The 18,013-nt window shown below is 39.8% G+C and overlaps 1 protein-coding gene across 1 annotated transcript; it reads right to left on the bottom strand.

Annotated features, from left to right (window-relative positions):
- Positions 1–7,057: 7,057 nt before the first annotated feature.
- Positions 7,058–16,491, bottom strand: LOC122639211 (umecyanin-like). Its single transcript, XM_043832031.1, has 2 exons — positions 16,308–16,491; positions 7,058–7,365 (listed from the first exon to the last, which is right to left on the bottom strand). The coding sequence occupies exons 1-2, from the start codon at positions 16,489–16,491 to the stop codon at positions 7,058–7,060; spliced, it is 492 nt and encodes a 163-aa protein (XP_043687966.1).
- Positions 16,492–18,013: the final 1,522 nt, after the last annotated feature.

The following is an 18,013-nucleotide window of genomic DNA, read 5'->3' as shown; positions in this document are numbered from 1 at the left end:
ACCGTAACTATATGTGAACTCAATGAACCAATTGCAAATCAACACGTATAAATATATACTGCCACGGTTTCATAAACCGTGGCCATATAGCAAAATTTTGAAGAAAAACAAAAGCCGCCTGAATTCTCATATTCCCGCTCTTATTCCCCGCTCCCTCTTCGAAATTCGTCTGAATAAGAAGAAATTCTTCTGAATAAGAAAAAATTCTTCTATTGCAGGTGATTGACTTTTACCAGGTAAGTTCTTCCCATTTTTTTTTCTCTCTTTCCCTTTCTCTCTCTCTCTCTCTCTCTCTCTCTCTCTTTCTAACTTTATGTCGTTCATTTGTAGGGCAAGGAAAGAAGAAGAAGAAGAAGAAGAAGAAGAAGAAGTTGCGGCAGAGTGGTCGCCAACATTGACCAGGTAGGGGATTTCCTTTTTCTTTTTCTCACTCTCTCTAACTATTTTTCTTCTATTTATATGGGTAGGAGAATGGTGTACAGGGGCAGGGTACCAGTGGTTTTAGGATGCAGCAGGGAGGTGGAGTGAAGGGGCAAGGTGCGGTAACGGTGGTTTGAGGATGAAGAGGGCAGTGATGTGAAGGGGCAGGGGTGGGGTAACGGTGGTTTGAGGATGCAGCAGGGCAGTAGTGTTGTACAGGGGTGGGGTTAGTAGCAGAGGCGTCTGCGTCCCTTTGATCGATTTGAATGACCATTAAAAAAGCACTTTGGCTATGAATTTGGATAACCAAGGAGTTCATAACAGTGTGAAGGGGCGGGGGTATAGTTGGATCGTGGTGGGGTTGGAGGCAAGGGAGCAGTGTGATGACTATGTCGAGAATAACCTCCCCCACCGGAGCCGGTAGGGGTGGGTTATTCCAGTTTTTATTTATTTATTAAAACACTGACATTTGACTAAGGGCACGTAGTGGACGAAAGTCAAATGAATGACTCCGCAGTTTGTCACAAGGGAGCGAAAATATGACTTGCACCTTGCTCAAGGATGCAAGCATTAAAATGAAAATCTGGAAAAAGAAAGCCCCCTCGGCAAACAAATTCCAATAATTTCAAAAAGAGAAAAATAAGCAAAGTAGACTGGAAAAGAAGTCGTTAAAGATCAACAATATGAGATACCCAATAACCCAAACAGGCGGTTACCTGATTGAAAACCCGATAAATCCCTTAACTATTCTAAACGTCCGGCAAATCTTGCTTAATTTAAAGGGAGGAGGTCAGATACTTACTTGAATCTTCGAGAGAAAGCAATTTTTTTTTTTGGTAACCTCATGGCCTTAAACCAAAGGATCTGTGGTTAGTCATATGACTTTGAACCAAATGATCTGGGGGTAGCCATGTGATGTTGAACCAAGGGATCTAGGGGTGCTGATAACCCATGTTGGCAGCGGTGTACAGCTTTGGACCTGAAGAAGGTGGCATCTTACAGTTCCTACGCCAATTGTTAATTAACAAACGGGGATATCCGGAAAAAGAAAGCCCCCTCGGCAAGCAGATTCCAAGAATTTCAAAAAGAAGAAAATAAGCAAAGTAAATCGGAAAAGAAGTCGTTAAAGATCAGCAATATGAGATACCCAATAACCCAAACAGGCGGTTACCCGATTGAAAACTCGATAAATCCCTTAACTATTCTAAACGTCTGGCAAATCTTGCTTAATTTAAAAGGAGGAGGTCATATACTTACCTAAATCTCCGAGAGAAAGCAATTTTGTTTTTGGTAACCTCATGGCCTTAAACCAAAGGATCTGTGGGTACTCATATGACTTTGAACCAAATGATCCGGGGGTAGCCGTGTGATGTTGAACTAAAGGATCTGGGGGTGCTGATAACCCATGTTGGCAGCGGTGTACAGCTTTGGACCTGAAGAAGGTGGCATCTTACAGTTCCTACGCTAATTGTTAATTAACAACCGGGGATGAAACCTCTGAAAATCCAGAAAAAGAAAGCCCCCTCGGCAAGCAGATTCCAAGAATCTCAAAAAAAAAAGAAAATAAGCAAAGTAAAATCGAAAAAGAAGTTGTTAAAGATCAGCAATATGAGATACCCAATAACCCAAACAGGCGGTTACCCGATTGAAAACCCGATAAATCCCTTAACTATTCTAAACGTCCGGTAAATCTTGCTTAATTTAAAGGAAGGAGGTCAGATATTTACCTGAATCTCCGAGAGAACATTTTTGTTGGTAACTTCATGGCCTTAAATCAAAGGACCTGTGGGTAGTCATATGACTTTGAACCAAATGATCCGGGGGTAGCCGTGCGATGATGACACTCTACTAGGTCAGGAAAGCAAATTGACACTCTACCGTAGGGCTGCAATAGGGTCGGGTTGGGCCGGGCTTTATAGAACCCTAGCCTAACCCTAAGTCCCCTTAGTTGGGCCCAGGCCCGACCCGACCCTGACTCAGGGCCAAAAAAATCCAACACTGACCCGCCCTCAGGGTCGGGCCGGGCCGACCCTGATTGGCCCTGATCATGGGGAGGGGAAAAAAATGCATGGGCTGGAATGGGCTGGGAAGAACATTATTAATTTTACATAAAATAATAATATAATAAATTGTATTTGTCTTCATAGATAATATATTATATAAACAAATGTGGGTGAAATTTAAAGTTTATAATATATAAATTATATCAATATATATTTTATAGTATAACTTAAATCAGGGTCGGGCCAGACCGGGCCAAGCTTAGCTCGAGGCCTCAACCCTAACCCGACCCGACCCTAACTCAGGGCCACAAATTTCCAGCCCTGACCCGCCCTCAGGGCCAAATATCTCAGCCCAGACCCTGTTCGGGCTCAGGGCGGGCCAGGGCGGGTTCGGGCCGACAGGGCCAAACTTGCACCCCTACTCTACTGGGTCAATTTGATAGGGGTGACACTCTACTAGGTCAAGATACAGGTGTAAGTATAATTCACATGCAAATTGGGGTTTTTAAACATGAAATATATTCAGATTTTATCAACATACAAAATTAAACTAAATTTGGAATAAGTATAGATGCAATCAACATGCAAAATTGTTATATTAAACATGGAATAAATATAGATGCAATCAACATGTATGCATGAAATAGATGCAGATTAGGGTAAATGACCACAATTAATAGAAACACGGTCTAACAACACGTTCATGCAGGAGAGTGTAATCAGTCACCAGGGGATGAGGATTGGAGAAACAAGAAGGAAATTCATCAATGAGTATTACCCCGGATCAAACTACCTCCGACCCACTCAACATGAATTTAGGAAAATTCCAACTCCCCAATTTTGCTATGAAATATGTCAATTCTCTCATCAATTCTTCTAGGGGTGTGGAAGCATGGTTTCATATGGAATTTCCTGATTTAGCCTGAACCGGAAATAGAAGCAGGGAAACATGTGTGAATCATCCGCATTACTTTGCCGCAGCCATTATCCAAAGCATGCATTCTCGATTCTATAACGGTCACCAATGATGATCTCATCTGATTGCCCCAGTCAATTCCCCACCTCACAGTGGTCCACTACATAGGGGTGAAACCAACCACAACATGTTGTGATCTTTTTGTTGGAATACTCTCCTTTTGTTCCTGTTGACATTCAAGGGTGATTTGTTCATGTTGTTATCATCAAGAGACAATATGCTATGTCTGGACCCACTCAAGCCTAAAATAACTACATGATACACTTTTGTAAGACACTATAGAAACATCTGATGGGTCCACCATGGATGGAGAGACTAAAAGGAATGGTGAACTCGTGAGAGAAATCACACCATTAGAAAGAAGTCAGTGGTTTGAAGGAAAAAGGATGGCGCGATTGCAAGAGCAAACCCGTCTACTCTGGAGGTGGATTAAACTCTTTAGGAATTCCGCTGATGAAGTGGGCAGTGGAAAGAGCTCAACTGAGATGGTGAGAGGATTAGATGATGAAAATAGAGACGAATCCATCATTCCCTTAAAACAGGAGAGTTGATGAGGAAATTCTTATGAAGCCCTAAAATGATGGGTAATGAAGTTTGGTATGACCGAGCTTGAAAGCTGCCTACGTATCCCAAGTCGGGAATCAGGTCGGACGTAGTTCATGCCTGATGATGGTTAAAAAAATAGGTTTAATGGAAAGATGTAATGAATGGTGTGACCGAGCTTGAAAGCTGCCTACGTATCCTAAGTCGGGAATCAGGTCGGACGTAGTTCATGACTGATGATATGTTGGTGCCAAAGCCTTGATAATTAAGTTCCATCATAACCGGGTGAGTTTGAAGCTGTCAAAGAAAACTTCACCATATCTAGCCTAGGAGGACTTATCAGGTTGTAATGGGGCTTTGGACTCAGCTGTAAAGGATGGTAAAGGCTCAAATATGCCCTTAGGGTCTAACCAGAATTTGATAATTTTGGCTCCAACAAGTTAACTGAAAACTTGGTATTTCTGGCCCCAAAGGTTTAATCAAGAAGTTTCTAACCCTGTGATTTGTTGAATAGATTGGCAATTTTGCCACAAAGGCTTAATTGAGAAGATTGGAAAATTTTGCCCCCATGGTTACTTGCAAGATCTTTCCCAACTTCACTTGAATCAATGCATCTCATTGATCTTTGATTCTATCTTCTTTTTTTTCTTTTCTTTTTATGTTTTTTTTTTTTTTTTGAGATTGCACCGGCTTGGGTTTTGAAAATCTTTTCTTTTCTCATTCCCAGGGGTCTCATTGCCTTTGTGACATTAGGTTTCAACACAAAGATATCTCCCGATCAGACCCTAGAAGATATGGAGACATGTTACAAGTAGGAGGGTATTTGGATAATGGGTTGTAGGTAAGCTGAGATGAGCTTTCCAAAGAAAGGCCAAGGCACAACAGGGGAACTAGCGGATTCAAATGTTTCTGGATTCACTTGGGAAAACAAGCGGCCGAAGATGGCCTCCCTTAATAGATTCAATGCAGTGAAATCCCTTCTAAGCTGTACACTCGTTGTGAGGGGATCGGAAGTATGGAAAGCTCAAGATCCTTTATTATTAATACTTTGACACCCAAAATGGACAATGAATGGTTGATGAGTTTTTTTGTTTTTTTGTTTCCAGGAAAGCTAGGCAACGGGCCATCGCAACACTGGTTAGCGTTCCTTCTCCCTTAATTAAATTAAAGCCATGACAGTGGATAGCAGAAGAAGTGAGAAGCTGCCAATAGTGAGAAGAGTCAGAGCTGGGCGGAGGAGGAGACGAGATGGGAGAACTAGAAGCGTTGATAGCCAGCTTCTGATTGTTTTCCCAGTGATCGTCAACGTTGCAGATGTAGTGTTCTCCTGGGGTTTCAATGAGGAAGTCTACGGATGATCCGATGATGAGAGAGATGGAGTTTGTTGCGTTACAAGATTCATAATCAGCCTTTGATAACTCAATCACGGTGTGTCCATTCTATTTTTTTTTTTCCGAAGGTGAAGCCTGCAAATGAGTATATACACCAAATTAGGGGCAAAATCATCCGATCAAGACCAATATGGGCTGATTCGGATCACTATCATATCGGTATCGGCTGAGACCAATATATACTGTAGTAGTGTTGTGTGTGTGGGGGATGGTGGGAAGGTTTTCATGATATTCATAATGATCTCTTCAGAATATGAGTGGGTACATGTGAGAAGACTCCACATGTAAATTCTGCAATAGTAAATGAGTATTTTTGTAATTTTATAGAACTTTCAATACATATTTAACCATTTCAATTTTCAAAGGCTAGTTTCAGGCTAGAAGTTGACTTAGAGAGATTGGTGAGAATCCTCAAAAAGTACATGTAATTAAGAGCAAGAAAGTATGACCCTATGGCCTGTGGCAGTAATCAAAGGTCCTAACACACAATATTTGTAACATTCTTTGTTAGGTTTTCTTTCTCGTCACTATGCCTAGTGAAGTATAACGCTTTACTATTTGCCACATGGCAGCATATGGGTTAGTCCATGTGATAGAGGACCATGCAAACATCTCCATAATTTCAGCTTAAAATGAGTAGAAGAAGTAGCTAAAATTACAAAATATATGTCATTTTGTATTTTAAATTCATCTTCATTTGATGACAATTTGGTAATTTTACTATAATATTGAAATAGAGTTTGAACAACTTTCCCGACTTACTTTGGATTAAAATTTATCAATTGAGATGAATGTGGGGTTCTCTATCCATAGACTAACCCATGTAGTGCCAATTGACAAATGGTGAAGCGTTATACTTCACTAGGCATAGTGACGCCTAAACGGTGACACTAAAACATTTTGAAAAGACCCTTTTATTGATTGCAAGTAGGTATGCATTTTACAGAAATTCCTGTCTCTTGCACAATTTTTTTTTTTTTCTTCTTCTTTGTGAAATTCTTGCATGGTTTGTACATGGCCTACAATACAATAAAAATAGTCATCAGATTTTTTTTTGCTAAAAGGTCAATTGTATTAAAGACCAAAAATAAAAGGAGGATACAAACCGGGCAAGAACCAAACACAACAACAAAAAAACTAACAAACCTCCCCCACCTTTGGTATGACCATCAGTGGGGTGAGATAGGAAAGCAGCACAAGAAAAAACATCAGTCCCACATTACATAAGGCGGAATCTGGGACGTCGCTGATCATCTTGCATTACTTTAGCTTGCATAGAGAGGGGAAGAGGAACCAGTGAGGAGAGTCATCCACTCTAGCAACTGACTTTAGTAGGAAATCTGTGAGAGGGTTCGCCTCTCTATAACAGTGGGAGACTTTCCACTCAATAGAGGAGAGGAAAGAGTGAAGAGAGACCCAGGCTTGGCGAACGAACTTGAATATTTTTTTTTTCTTGGTAAGAGAACAAACTTGAATCACATTGATAATTTATTAACTATATCATACAAATACAAATACATGAAAAACCAATAAAAGTCACACTAAAGGTATAACAAAATGAAAGGAGAAGGTTGGGCATGTCGTCAGCTTTTGATAAGTTACCGTCATGCACCAATAATTGGGCTGGACACAAAAGATCGAAGGGGTCTTACCAAAGTAAGAGGAGAGACGATGACACATGTTGAGTAACTGGAAGCATGCTCAACCTTTTCTCTGAAAGGAGATTATATTACAACATGATATATGGCTAGTAAAAGAAGAGAGAAGCCGCCAACTGTGAGAGAAGAGGCAGAGCTGGGTGGAGGAGGAGGAGACCAAATGGGAGTACCAGAAGCTTTGATTGCCAGCTTCATATTCTTTTCACAGTAATCTTTAAAGGTGCAGAAGTAGTAGTGTTCTCCTGCAGTTTCAATGAGGAAGTTTACTGATGATGCAACGACATAAGTGATGGGGTTCGTATTGTTGCAAGATTCATAATCTGCCTTTGAGAACTCGGTCACATCGTGCACTAATCCTGATGAGAAGTTAAACTCTGCAGAACAGTATAAACACCAAATTAGCTATAAGTTTCAGTTATTTCTTGTTATGTATCTAATGGGGGCCACTCTAGTGTATGAGCACTAGATTGAGCCAGCCTTGCCCGAGCAGGGGTAAGACGGTCAATGCATGCGCCTGCCAGGATTGACAAGATCTTTTTCAAACCTAATATGGGATACATTAAAGAGCTTGATGTAACATATATATATATATATATATATATATATATATATATATATATATATAGAGAGAGAGAGAGAGAGAGAGAGAGAGAGAGAGAGAGAGAGAGAGAGAGAGAGAGAGAGAATTCTCATGTAGCCAATCGCCGACCATGAATGTCTGATTGGCAGCCCGAGAACCATATGAGAAGTTAGAAGGAGGAACAGTCCATCCTAAACTGCCTCCGACAACATGGGTTGTCTGAGCGGCTGTCCCCTGAAACAGAAGAGCTGATACGATAAACATGCATCCAAGCAAAAAACCCATGCAAGAAGCCATCTTTTCTTCTGTAATTACTTGTTAAGGCACTGAATTGAGACTACAAAAATGGTGAACCAAGATTAAGTTTTTATAGATGGGGATTGAGTGATCCAGCTTTGCATGGAGAGGAAGAATCGGCAAAGCTTTGCTTGCATGAGTTGTCTGCTGTCGTCCGGTGACTTCAACCGATGCCTTGCCGTTTGGATGAATTCCATCACGTGTGAAATCAGTTTGACTAATCAGCCATGCATGCAGCTTGTTTCTTTTGACTAAATCAAGATATGAGGCTTATGTTGCAAAACATGATTTTTCACTTGCATTTTCAGGTTATTTTGAGTATATTAATATAGCATTAAGGAGGGCATTTCCATCTTTTTTTTTTTTTTTTTTTTTCTTCTTTATTTCAAATCCAAATTTTAAAACATGTTTATTTCAGGTGATTTTTATTTATTTATTAATAGGATTCGTATGAGTTTAGCATTTCTTGTTTTTGAGTATTTTCTGTGTTTATTATGCATTTATTTTATATTTTAGAATAGGACAAATCAATAGGGTCATTTTTGCCATTTTGATCATAATATTTTCTTTCATAATTTTCAAAAAGGTTTTCAAATTATTTACAGTCATTAGAGATTTTTTTTATGATTTTTATTTTATTTTTATATGTATATTATAGTATTTTTTTACATATTTTTAATATTTATGCATTTGAGGAGAAATTTAACCAGTTTAGGTATAATAATTTCTCATATTTATTTTTTGAGATGGTTTTCTCATAATTTTAGCATCTTTAGGTTTCATTTATATTTTTCTCTTTTCTTTTTATTATTTTTAGAGTATATTTATTACATTGTCAAGAATTCTACACTAAAAAGGTAGTTTGGTCATTTTGTATATTTTTCTGTGAAATACATTTCTTAATTGTGTTTATGCGGTAGTTTATTCTCTGTGATTTAATTTCTTATATCATTGTTTATATAACATAGCTTTTAATTTATTATAAAATCAATAGTCCTTATTTAAATGGCATGACTGTAATTGTAGTGTGATTATAGTCTAGGTTTTCTCATTTCAATTTCTGTTTATTTTTACTAACATAAATTTCTTATTTAATCTTAGGGAAAAAGAAAGCTACCCGGTTGCGCCAGACACGCCGCCCTTGAGACCTGACACATGGGCTCGCAAAATGACAACCATACCCCCTGAAACCCCATAAATAACTAGGGGTGCAGTGATCATTTCGTGAACCCTACGCGCAAGGGCGACATGTTTTGCCGACCGGGTGGCTTTTTTCTCCCTTAATCTTATTGTATAATATTTAGATATTTTGATATCATTAATTTCATGCAAGTAACTCTGATTTATAGCCAAATGCATAACGTAAGTGTAATTTTCACTTAGCATGGCCATGCATGGTGCACGGTCATACACCAACGACAGTTGGATGGGCATGACCATGTACAATACACGATCCTTCACCCCATCCAATAGTTTGGTGCACAATCGTGCACCATGCATGACCGTGTACAAAACCTCTCCTTTTCCCTGTGTATAATTCTTAGTATTCTTAGAGGTTCCGCATCCCAGGTACTAACTCCTGGAGTATGTATGTCGTATAAACTTTATCTTTAGCAACAGATTTATATTCCCGTCAATAAAACTCAGAGCCTACGGTTAGGAGTTTACCGTCGTAACCAGTTACTACGACTCTCTACGGGATGAAATGCTGATAGAATTTTACTGTCGTAACTAATATGTTTGTACGGTAAATGTTGTTTGCTAAAGAAAGTTCTCGTAGAAAAAGACCAAATTTGTTGTAGTATTGGGGGTTCAAATTGGTCACTATTCAACCCAAAATGAATCCCCTTGGTCTGTGCTGGAGGATTTGAACTTACTCTTCTCTCAACCATACTTTGTTGAGGGAGTTCCAGTTATCCGCAGTCCCTCTAATATTGTGAATGTAGAATTCCAATGTTGGAGTAATATGTGTGTTGGGGTTTCTGTTGGCCGCAGTCCTTCACTGAACCTCATAAAAGCCTCCCTTCCCAAGTTATGGAGACTCATCGGGTGTATCTAGATAAAACTCTTAGACAATGGGTTTTTGGTTTTGCACTTCAATGAAGAGGGATAAGTTGAGAGTTTTAGAGGGAGGGAGGGGGGGTTGTTTGGAGCCTTCTTCGGAATCCTCTCATTTTCAGGCCTTAGGACATTGAGCTTGCAATGAAGAAGATTCATGCCCCCTCCAAGCTGCTTAGATCAGTCACTGTCTGTGCCGAAGATGGCATCAACTTTGATAAAAAGCTTATATTTGAATGGGAGAGAAGAGTCAAAGCTGGGTGGAGGAGGAGATCGACGAGATGGGAGAACCAGAAGCGTTGATAGCCAGCTTCTGGTTGTTTTCACAGTGATCGTCAACGTTGCAAATGTAGGAGTGTTATCCTAGGGTTTCAATGAGGAAGTCTATTGATGATCCGATGACGGGAGAGATGGAGTTTGTCGCGTTGCAAGATTCATAATCACCCTTGATAACTCAATCACGGTGTGTCCATCCTATTTTTTTTCGAAGGTGAAACCTCCAGAAGAGTATATATATACACCAAATTAGGGGTAAAATCATCTGATCAAGACCAATACGGGCCGATTCAGATCACTATCATATCGGTATCGGCTGAGACCAATACTGTATTCGATACTGATTATTAAATCCCTGTACTAGAGAAAGAGAGAGAATTCTCACAAAGAATATGGCCGGTCTTGAACGTATGGTTGGCAGCCCACGTATCCTATGAGAAGCTAGAAGGAACAGTCCATCCATTTTCGTCTCCAACAACGTGGATTGTCTGAGTGGTCGCTCCATAAAACAGAGCTGCTACGATAAACGCGCATCCAAGCAAGCAAACAACCCATGCAATTACCTGTGTTGATCACCAGCTCGATCGTCCTTCTAGTCTATATTAACAACAATTGTAATTAACACCGACTTAGAACTACAAAAATGTTGAACCAAGATTGAGTTTTTATAGATGCGATAGAGTGAAGCTTTCCCTTGGAGATGTTTTAATGCCTTCACGGTCCTTAGATGTGAAGCGTGAAAATGTACAAGGAAGAAAGATTGACTTTGAGTGAGCAGCGAATATTCACGTACGTGAGCATATGTGAATGACTCACAGTTATTCAGATGGAATCTAATCTGTAAGAATATTTCATTTGAACGGCTGTGAGTCATTCACGTACGCTTACATAGGTGAACATTCACTAGACTCCCCGACTTCGAAAGTGTTTTGACTAGTCATCCATGCAGCTTGGTTCATTAGACTAGTCTCCTCTCTTCTAACAATTCTACTCATTCAGCCGCCTTTGGTCCAATCTCGATCGCCTTTATTCCAACCTATCACTACCCAACCGCTAATATCCCAATCTTTGGATCATGGTAATCTACACACCCCAATGTCGGTTTCTACTTCTGATGGTGATTTCTATTTGCACAGTAGCAAACGTCCATGCATGTCCTCTCCTGATCCACCTGTTGTGCCGGATAATGAATCTGTCTGAGAGAACTTTGTTTCTAATCCTGTGTTGCCTGATGTTTAACAACGTTACGGGCACCAATGAGATTTTTAAGTTGGAATTGTCAAGAGATTGAGAGATCCTTAACAATTGGGCTTTTAAATCAAATCTCACGGATGGATCGACCAGACATCATTTTCTTTATGGAAACAAAATGTAAGCAGCAACGAATGAAACTCTAACATTCTCTACATATGGATGGTCTATATATGGAACCAATTGATAAATATGGAGGCTTAACATTAGTTTGAAGACACCATATCACCATTGATTTCTTATTCATTTCGGACAGAATTTTAGACATCAAATCTTTGACTAGACCAACAAATTTTGGAGTCAATCTCTCTCCTAAGGAGGAGAAAATTTTTTTTTTTTTTTTTTTTGTCTTAAACCTTGATCTAGGTGGTAACTCATTTCCCCTTCTCTTTTGAGAAGATCCAACGGTATTCCCTTCACTCCGCCATGAGAGAGGACAACAATGCAAGGGTAGACTCCATAAAAATCCCCTTGCATCTATACAACCTGACTTGAACCTGATGTTTTGGTCGGATCGGTTCAAATCGAATCACATATTTATTAATGAGGGTCTTAAACCTTAATTTAGGTGTCAACTCTTTTGAGAAGTCTCTCAATTGATACAGTCTTATGGACACGAAAATGTGTACTCACATTTGTAATTGGAATCACTATTTCTAAAAAACAAAGAATGCAATAATCATGTGAAAAAGGGTGTCTAGTTCTGCCCCTAATTATGAACGATTTCAAGCATAACCTCATGACAATCAAATGCCCAATTGCAAATAATTACTATCTAAACTGTTTAAATTAGATTTGATGGGCACATGTACCCAACACTTGGTGCCACATAACTTGTGGGTCTCGTCTTTGAGGTATTAGTACTGTCAATGGAAGGCTCAAAATTGAAAGGATGACTCATGGTGCCCAGCCTTTTCCTCAATTACATCGTGATATGCATGCCTCATGAAAGGGTTTAGAGGCAATGCAGCGAAAAGACAAGATAAAAAAGCTATTATAGATATGGTGATTTATAATACTTTCTGTTTACCATTATTTTCAGCAATCGGTGTGATCAGTCGTATGAGTTGAAGATGTGCCAGCATGCCAGAGTCGCAAGCACTCAAAAGATGACCAAATGGATTATTCGACTTCTAATCAAGAAAGAATGGATTCTTTTCATTGCCTCGATTGCTCCAAGGACTTTTAATGACGAGAATCAGAATGCCAAAAAGAAGAAAGATAGAAAATTGATGATATTGATAACAATTCTGAATACAAATAATGCCTTCTAAAACCCAGGCCAAAAGACATAGTGTTGTGGAGTTATTCTCCAAGCAAAACCTAAATGAATTCCTCTTGAAACAGGGGCCAATGATACATTGGGGACCACAATCTGACTCAGCAAAAAACTACATCTAAGAAGATAAAAGACAAAAATGAGAGATAAGATCTTCTATATCTTGAAAGATAAAAGACAAAGATGAGATAAAGATCTACATCTTGAAAGATAAAATAAAGATAAGGAGTACTTAGTGTCAAGAGTAGGGGTGTCAATTCTAGGCCCGGCCTGAAAGGCCCGACCGAGCCCGACAATTAAAAAACCGAACCGGACAGACCCGACAACTAAATGTGTAGGCGGTCGTTCTCGGTGTACAGGCTTCCACCGTCGGGTGCCCGACAAACCCGACCACTTATTACCCCGACCGAAGCCCGACCCCCTTGCCCCGTTTAAGCCCAACCCCTTTGCCCCGATGTGTATTTCCTAATCTACCCCCCCACAAATCTACAAATGTGTTGGCCCAAACCCCATAGTCCCAAACCTAAAGAGGGCTAACCAGTCTAACCCTAACTCCCTAGTCCCTAAGTGGCTAAGTGCCTCTACCTTCACTCAATCACGATTCATGCCCACGGCTTCCACTTTCAAGTTTCAAGTTTCAACTTTCTAACTTTCAAAGTTTAAACTTTAGTTTCTCCTCCACCGCTGCAAGAACCCTAAATCAGTAAATCCCTAAGTCCCTTCACCCCTTCACCCCTTCACGGTTTCAACCTCCACCGCTGCAAGAGTGTAACCTGCAACTCATGGCTCTGAGTAGCACCGCTGCCACCGCACCATGGTAAACGAAGGCTGAAGCACCTAATCGGCCGCCGCTGCAACCCAAAGTCCCAAACGGCCAAACCAGTGAGAATGGACTCTTAGGAATCAATGACAAAAACTTGGTATATATTAGAACTGAATTAATATCAAGTTACTTGGTAACATATCTAAAAATGTATTCTGAAACTAGATTCAGAAAACCAAATCTGAATATTGAGATCTGCAAGAAGTATGGTACCAATAGGAATTCTAAATCAATTGGAAAAGATCATTTTTTTTAAACAAATAGTCAAACTAGAACCTTAAACTTAATCAGAGCTGGAATTGATAAGAATAGCGTAGACTGATTAGTATTAATTCTGAAAACAGAAACTTAAGAAAAGAAAGAGAGAACACCGACCGTTTAGAGTTAAATAGGTCATTAGCCCATTTCAAACCCGTTTAGCCCGAATAAGACTGCCCCGATTAAAGACCGAACACCGACCGATCGAAATGAAACCGTACCATGCCTGCTCAAGGCAAGCCCGAATGCCTAAACGGTCGGATACGGTGCAGCCTATAAAATTGATGAGACCCATCCAGGCCCGACCGAGACCGACCGATTGACACTCCTAGTCAAGAGTGTTGTTGATCAGGGGATGTATTCTTCATTGCCAGTATTCCTTTTATAGTTATTGTTGTTGGCAATCTTTTGCAGTTACTAGGTGGTTAAGTAACTTCCCATGATTTTCCATATTTTTAATCGGTTGTAACCACTTTACGAATGAATAATATTTCGGTCAAATTACCAAAATCGGGTGTAAGCACTTTCTAATAAAAGAAAGTGATGGGAGTGGATAGAAGAAGAAGAGAGAAGCCTCCAACAGTGAGACAAGAAGCAGAGGTAGGAGGAGGTGGGTTCATTCATGGTTCTAGTGCACAGTACGTATCATCCGATACAATACCGATACTTAGAATCATGGGTTCATTAGACTAGCCTCCTCTCTCCCCACAATTCTACTCAGTCAGCCCAATAACCCCTCTTGTTTTGCTGGGTTGGACCCTTAAGCTCCCGCCACGGCTGGAGTTGGACTGCTGGAGGAGAACCAAATTGCATTGGATTGACGCTAAACCATGTTCTTTCTTTTTCTAAGGGTAACGGTTGTGTGTGTTGGGGGTGGATGGCAAGGTCTTCAATGAATATGAGTGGGTACATGTGAAAGGACTCTACACCCATCTGACAGATCAAGATTTTGTGTTTATTGGGGTTCAAACTGGACACGATTCAACCAAAAATAGGTAGGGAAGTGAAATTGAAGTTACAAAAATAAAAAATATGTCATTAAGTTCTACAATAGTGAACAAGTATGTTTGTAATTTTATAAAACTTTTAACCATTTCAATTTTCAAATGCTAGTTCCAGGCTAGAATTTGACTTAGAGAGATAGATAAGCATCCTCAAAAGTACATGTAATTAAGGGCAACAAAATATGACCCTATTGCAATAATCAAAGGTCCTAATTGTAACATTCTTTTTTGGGTTTTCTTCCTCGTCATTATGTCTATCATTATGTCTAGTAAAGTATAACGTTTCATTATTTGCCACATGGCAGCATATAGGTTAGTCCATGTGATAGAGGACCATGCAAACAGCTCCTTGGTACAATTTCAGCTTAAAAAGAGTAGAGGAAGTATCTAGAACTACAAAAATGTCATTTTGTATTTTAAATTCATCTTCATTTGATGACAATTTGGTAATTTTACTATAACATTGAATTAGAGTTTGAACAACTTTCCTGCTTTACTTTGGATTAAAAGTCATCTATTGAAATGTATGTGGATTGTGGGGTCTTCTATCACATAGACTAACCCATGTAGTGCCAAATGGCAAATGGTGAAGCGTTTTACTTGCAAGTTGGAGACTTTCCCCTCAATAAAGGAGAGGAAAGATTAAAGAGAGACTCAGGCTTAGCAAACAAACTTGAATCACATTGATACTTTATTAACTATATAATACAAATACAAATACATGAAAAACCAATAAAAGTCACACTAAAGGTTTAATAAAATGAAAGGAAAAGGTTGGGCATGCCGTCAACTTTTGATAAGTTAACGGCATGCACCAAAAACTGGGCTGGACCCAAAAAGGTAAAGGGGTCTTTCCAAAGTAAGAGGAGAGACGATGACGTACACATGTTGAGTAACTAGCAGCGTGCTCAACCATTTCCCTAAAAGGAGATTATATTACAACCTGATATATGGATAGTAAAAGAAGAGAGAAGCCGCCAACTGTGAGAGAAGAGGCAGAGCTGGATGGAGGAGGAGACGAGATGGGAGTAGCAGAGGCTTTGATTGCCAACTTCATATTCTTTTCACAGTAATCTTTAAAGGTGCAAAAGTAGTAGTGTTCTCCTGCAGTTTTAATGAGGAAGTTTACTGATGATGCGACGACATAAGACATGGGGTTCGTATTGTTGCAAGATTCATAATCTGCCTTTGAGAACTCGGCCACATCATACACTAATGTAGAGAAGTTAAACTTTGCAGAACAGTATAAACACCAAATTAGTTACAAGTTTCAGTTATTACTTGTTATGTATCTAATGGGGGCCACTCGAGTGTATGAGCACTAGATTGAGCAAGTCTTGTCTGAGTAGGGGTAAGATGGTCAATGCGCCTGCCTCATCTCAGGCGCTGCACACAGCTGCATGCTGCTCGGATTGACATGATCTTTTTCAAATAGAGAGAGAGAGAGAGAGAGAGAGAGAGAGAGAGAGAGAGAGAGAGAGAATTCTCACGTAGCCAATTGCCGACCATGAATGTCTGATTGGCAGCCCAAGAATCATATGAGAAGTTAGGAGGAGGAACAGTCCATCCTAAACTGCCTCCGACAATATGGATTGTCTGAGCGGCCGTTCCCTGAAGCAGAAGAGCTGATACGATAAACATACATCCAAGCAAACAACCCATGCAAGAAGCCATCTTTTCCTCTGTAATTACTTGTTAAGGAACTGAATTGAGACTACAAAAATGGTGAACCAAGATTGAGTTTTTATAGATGGGATTGAGTGATGAAGCATTTCTTGGAGAAGATGAAACGCAAAAGCTTTGCTTGCATGGGTTGTTTTCTTCTATCAGTGGCGTTCATCTCTACTGGTGCCGGATCATCCTCTGCTGGCGCCCGGTGACCTTCAACCGATGCCTTGCCATTTGAATGAATTCCATCACGTGTGAAAGTGAAAGTAGTTTGACTAATCATCTTTGCAGCTAAATTTTTATTCTTTTGACTGGTCTCCTCTCTCGTGGCATCTGATCAAGCCAAGATATATAAGGAGGAACATGCTCCAAAACATGATTTTTTAGGTTATTTTGAGTGTATTATAGCATTAAGGCATTTCCCTTTATTTTAAATACGAATTTTAAAACATGTTTATCTTAGATGATATTTATTTATTTATTAATATATTAAATATTATTAACGATTAACCAGTCTCATGTGATTAGGTATTGGTTTGTTTCTTATTCAATTGACTATTAGATTTTTCTTTGGATTAAAAAACTTAGCCCAATCTAAAAATTTTAAATACTTTGTTCAATTTAAAATTTTATTTTATTTTAATCCTATCAATAATGGTCAAGGTCAAAACAGGGTCAATCAGGGCCAACCCGACCTTGCCCGACCCTATCAGGGTTAATCAGGGCCGGGTCGGGTTAGGGAAAACCCTGGTAGGGTCTGACTGGGTTGAGGGTTTCTTAGGCCCTGCCAGGGTTGGGTTGGGTTAGGGTTTAGGTTAAGGCCCCTAGGGTTGGGTTAGGGTTTAGGGCAGACTAGGCCCAACCCGACCCATTGACACCCCTAAATTCGATCCTAATTTCCCCTTCTCTGTGTTGATGGCCATGCCGAAGGTGGAGTTGGGGATTTACAGTGTATTGTATCACGTCCGAGTATGCTTGGATATTAATCTTGGACTTTTTCTTTCTTCTTAATATATTCAATGCTGACCATATAGCAAAAAAGACACTAAACAAAAATTGCAAAATGTGATCTATAAATTGTAAACCATAACTTAACGCTGGGTCGGACCGGGCTGGGCTTAATCTGAGGCCTCAACCCCTGGCCCAGCCCAACCCTGACCCCAGGCTTGAAAATTTCAACCCTAACCCGCCCTCAGGGTTGAAAATCCAGCCTATGGGCTCAGGGTGGGCTAGGGCGAGCTCAGGCCGACAGGGTCAAACTTACACCCTTAGTCTTAGATAACTTTTTTCATATATTATTTGGTTGAATTTCTTATGATGGGCATACATATAAACATGGTTTGAGATATCAGTATTGGATTGCCTGATATGACTGATACTGCACTGTTTTTAAGGTGACCGATATCGATATCTGGTCTATACAATATTGCCGGAACAATACAGACAAGGGATAAAAGAGGAAATATCCATATTTAAGGAAACCCAAGGAAACTTGTCTGATATGGCCAATCCATACCGATACCATATT

The sequence above is a fragment of the Telopea speciosissima genome, chromosome 9 (genome assembly GCF_018873765.1).
Source record: "Telopea speciosissima isolate NSW1024214 ecotype Mountain lineage chromosome 9, Tspe_v1, whole genome shotgun sequence".
Taxonomy (NCBI): domain Eukaryota; kingdom Viridiplantae; phylum Streptophyta; class Magnoliopsida; order Proteales; family Proteaceae; genus Telopea; species Telopea speciosissima.
The sequence above is the reverse complement of the archived record's forward strand: the minus strand, read 5'-3'. Positions and strand labels throughout refer to the sequence as shown.

Coding starts and splice junctions, on each gene's coding strand:
- LOC122639211 (XM_043832031.1), bottom strand. CDS start 16,491: ATGGCTTCTTGCATGGGTTGTTTGCTTGGATGTATGTTTATCGTATCA. Junction 7,366..16,307: donor CATGGTCGGCAATTGGCTAC/GTGAGAATTCTC, acceptor ACTGTTCTGCAG/AGTTTAACTTCTCATCAGGA.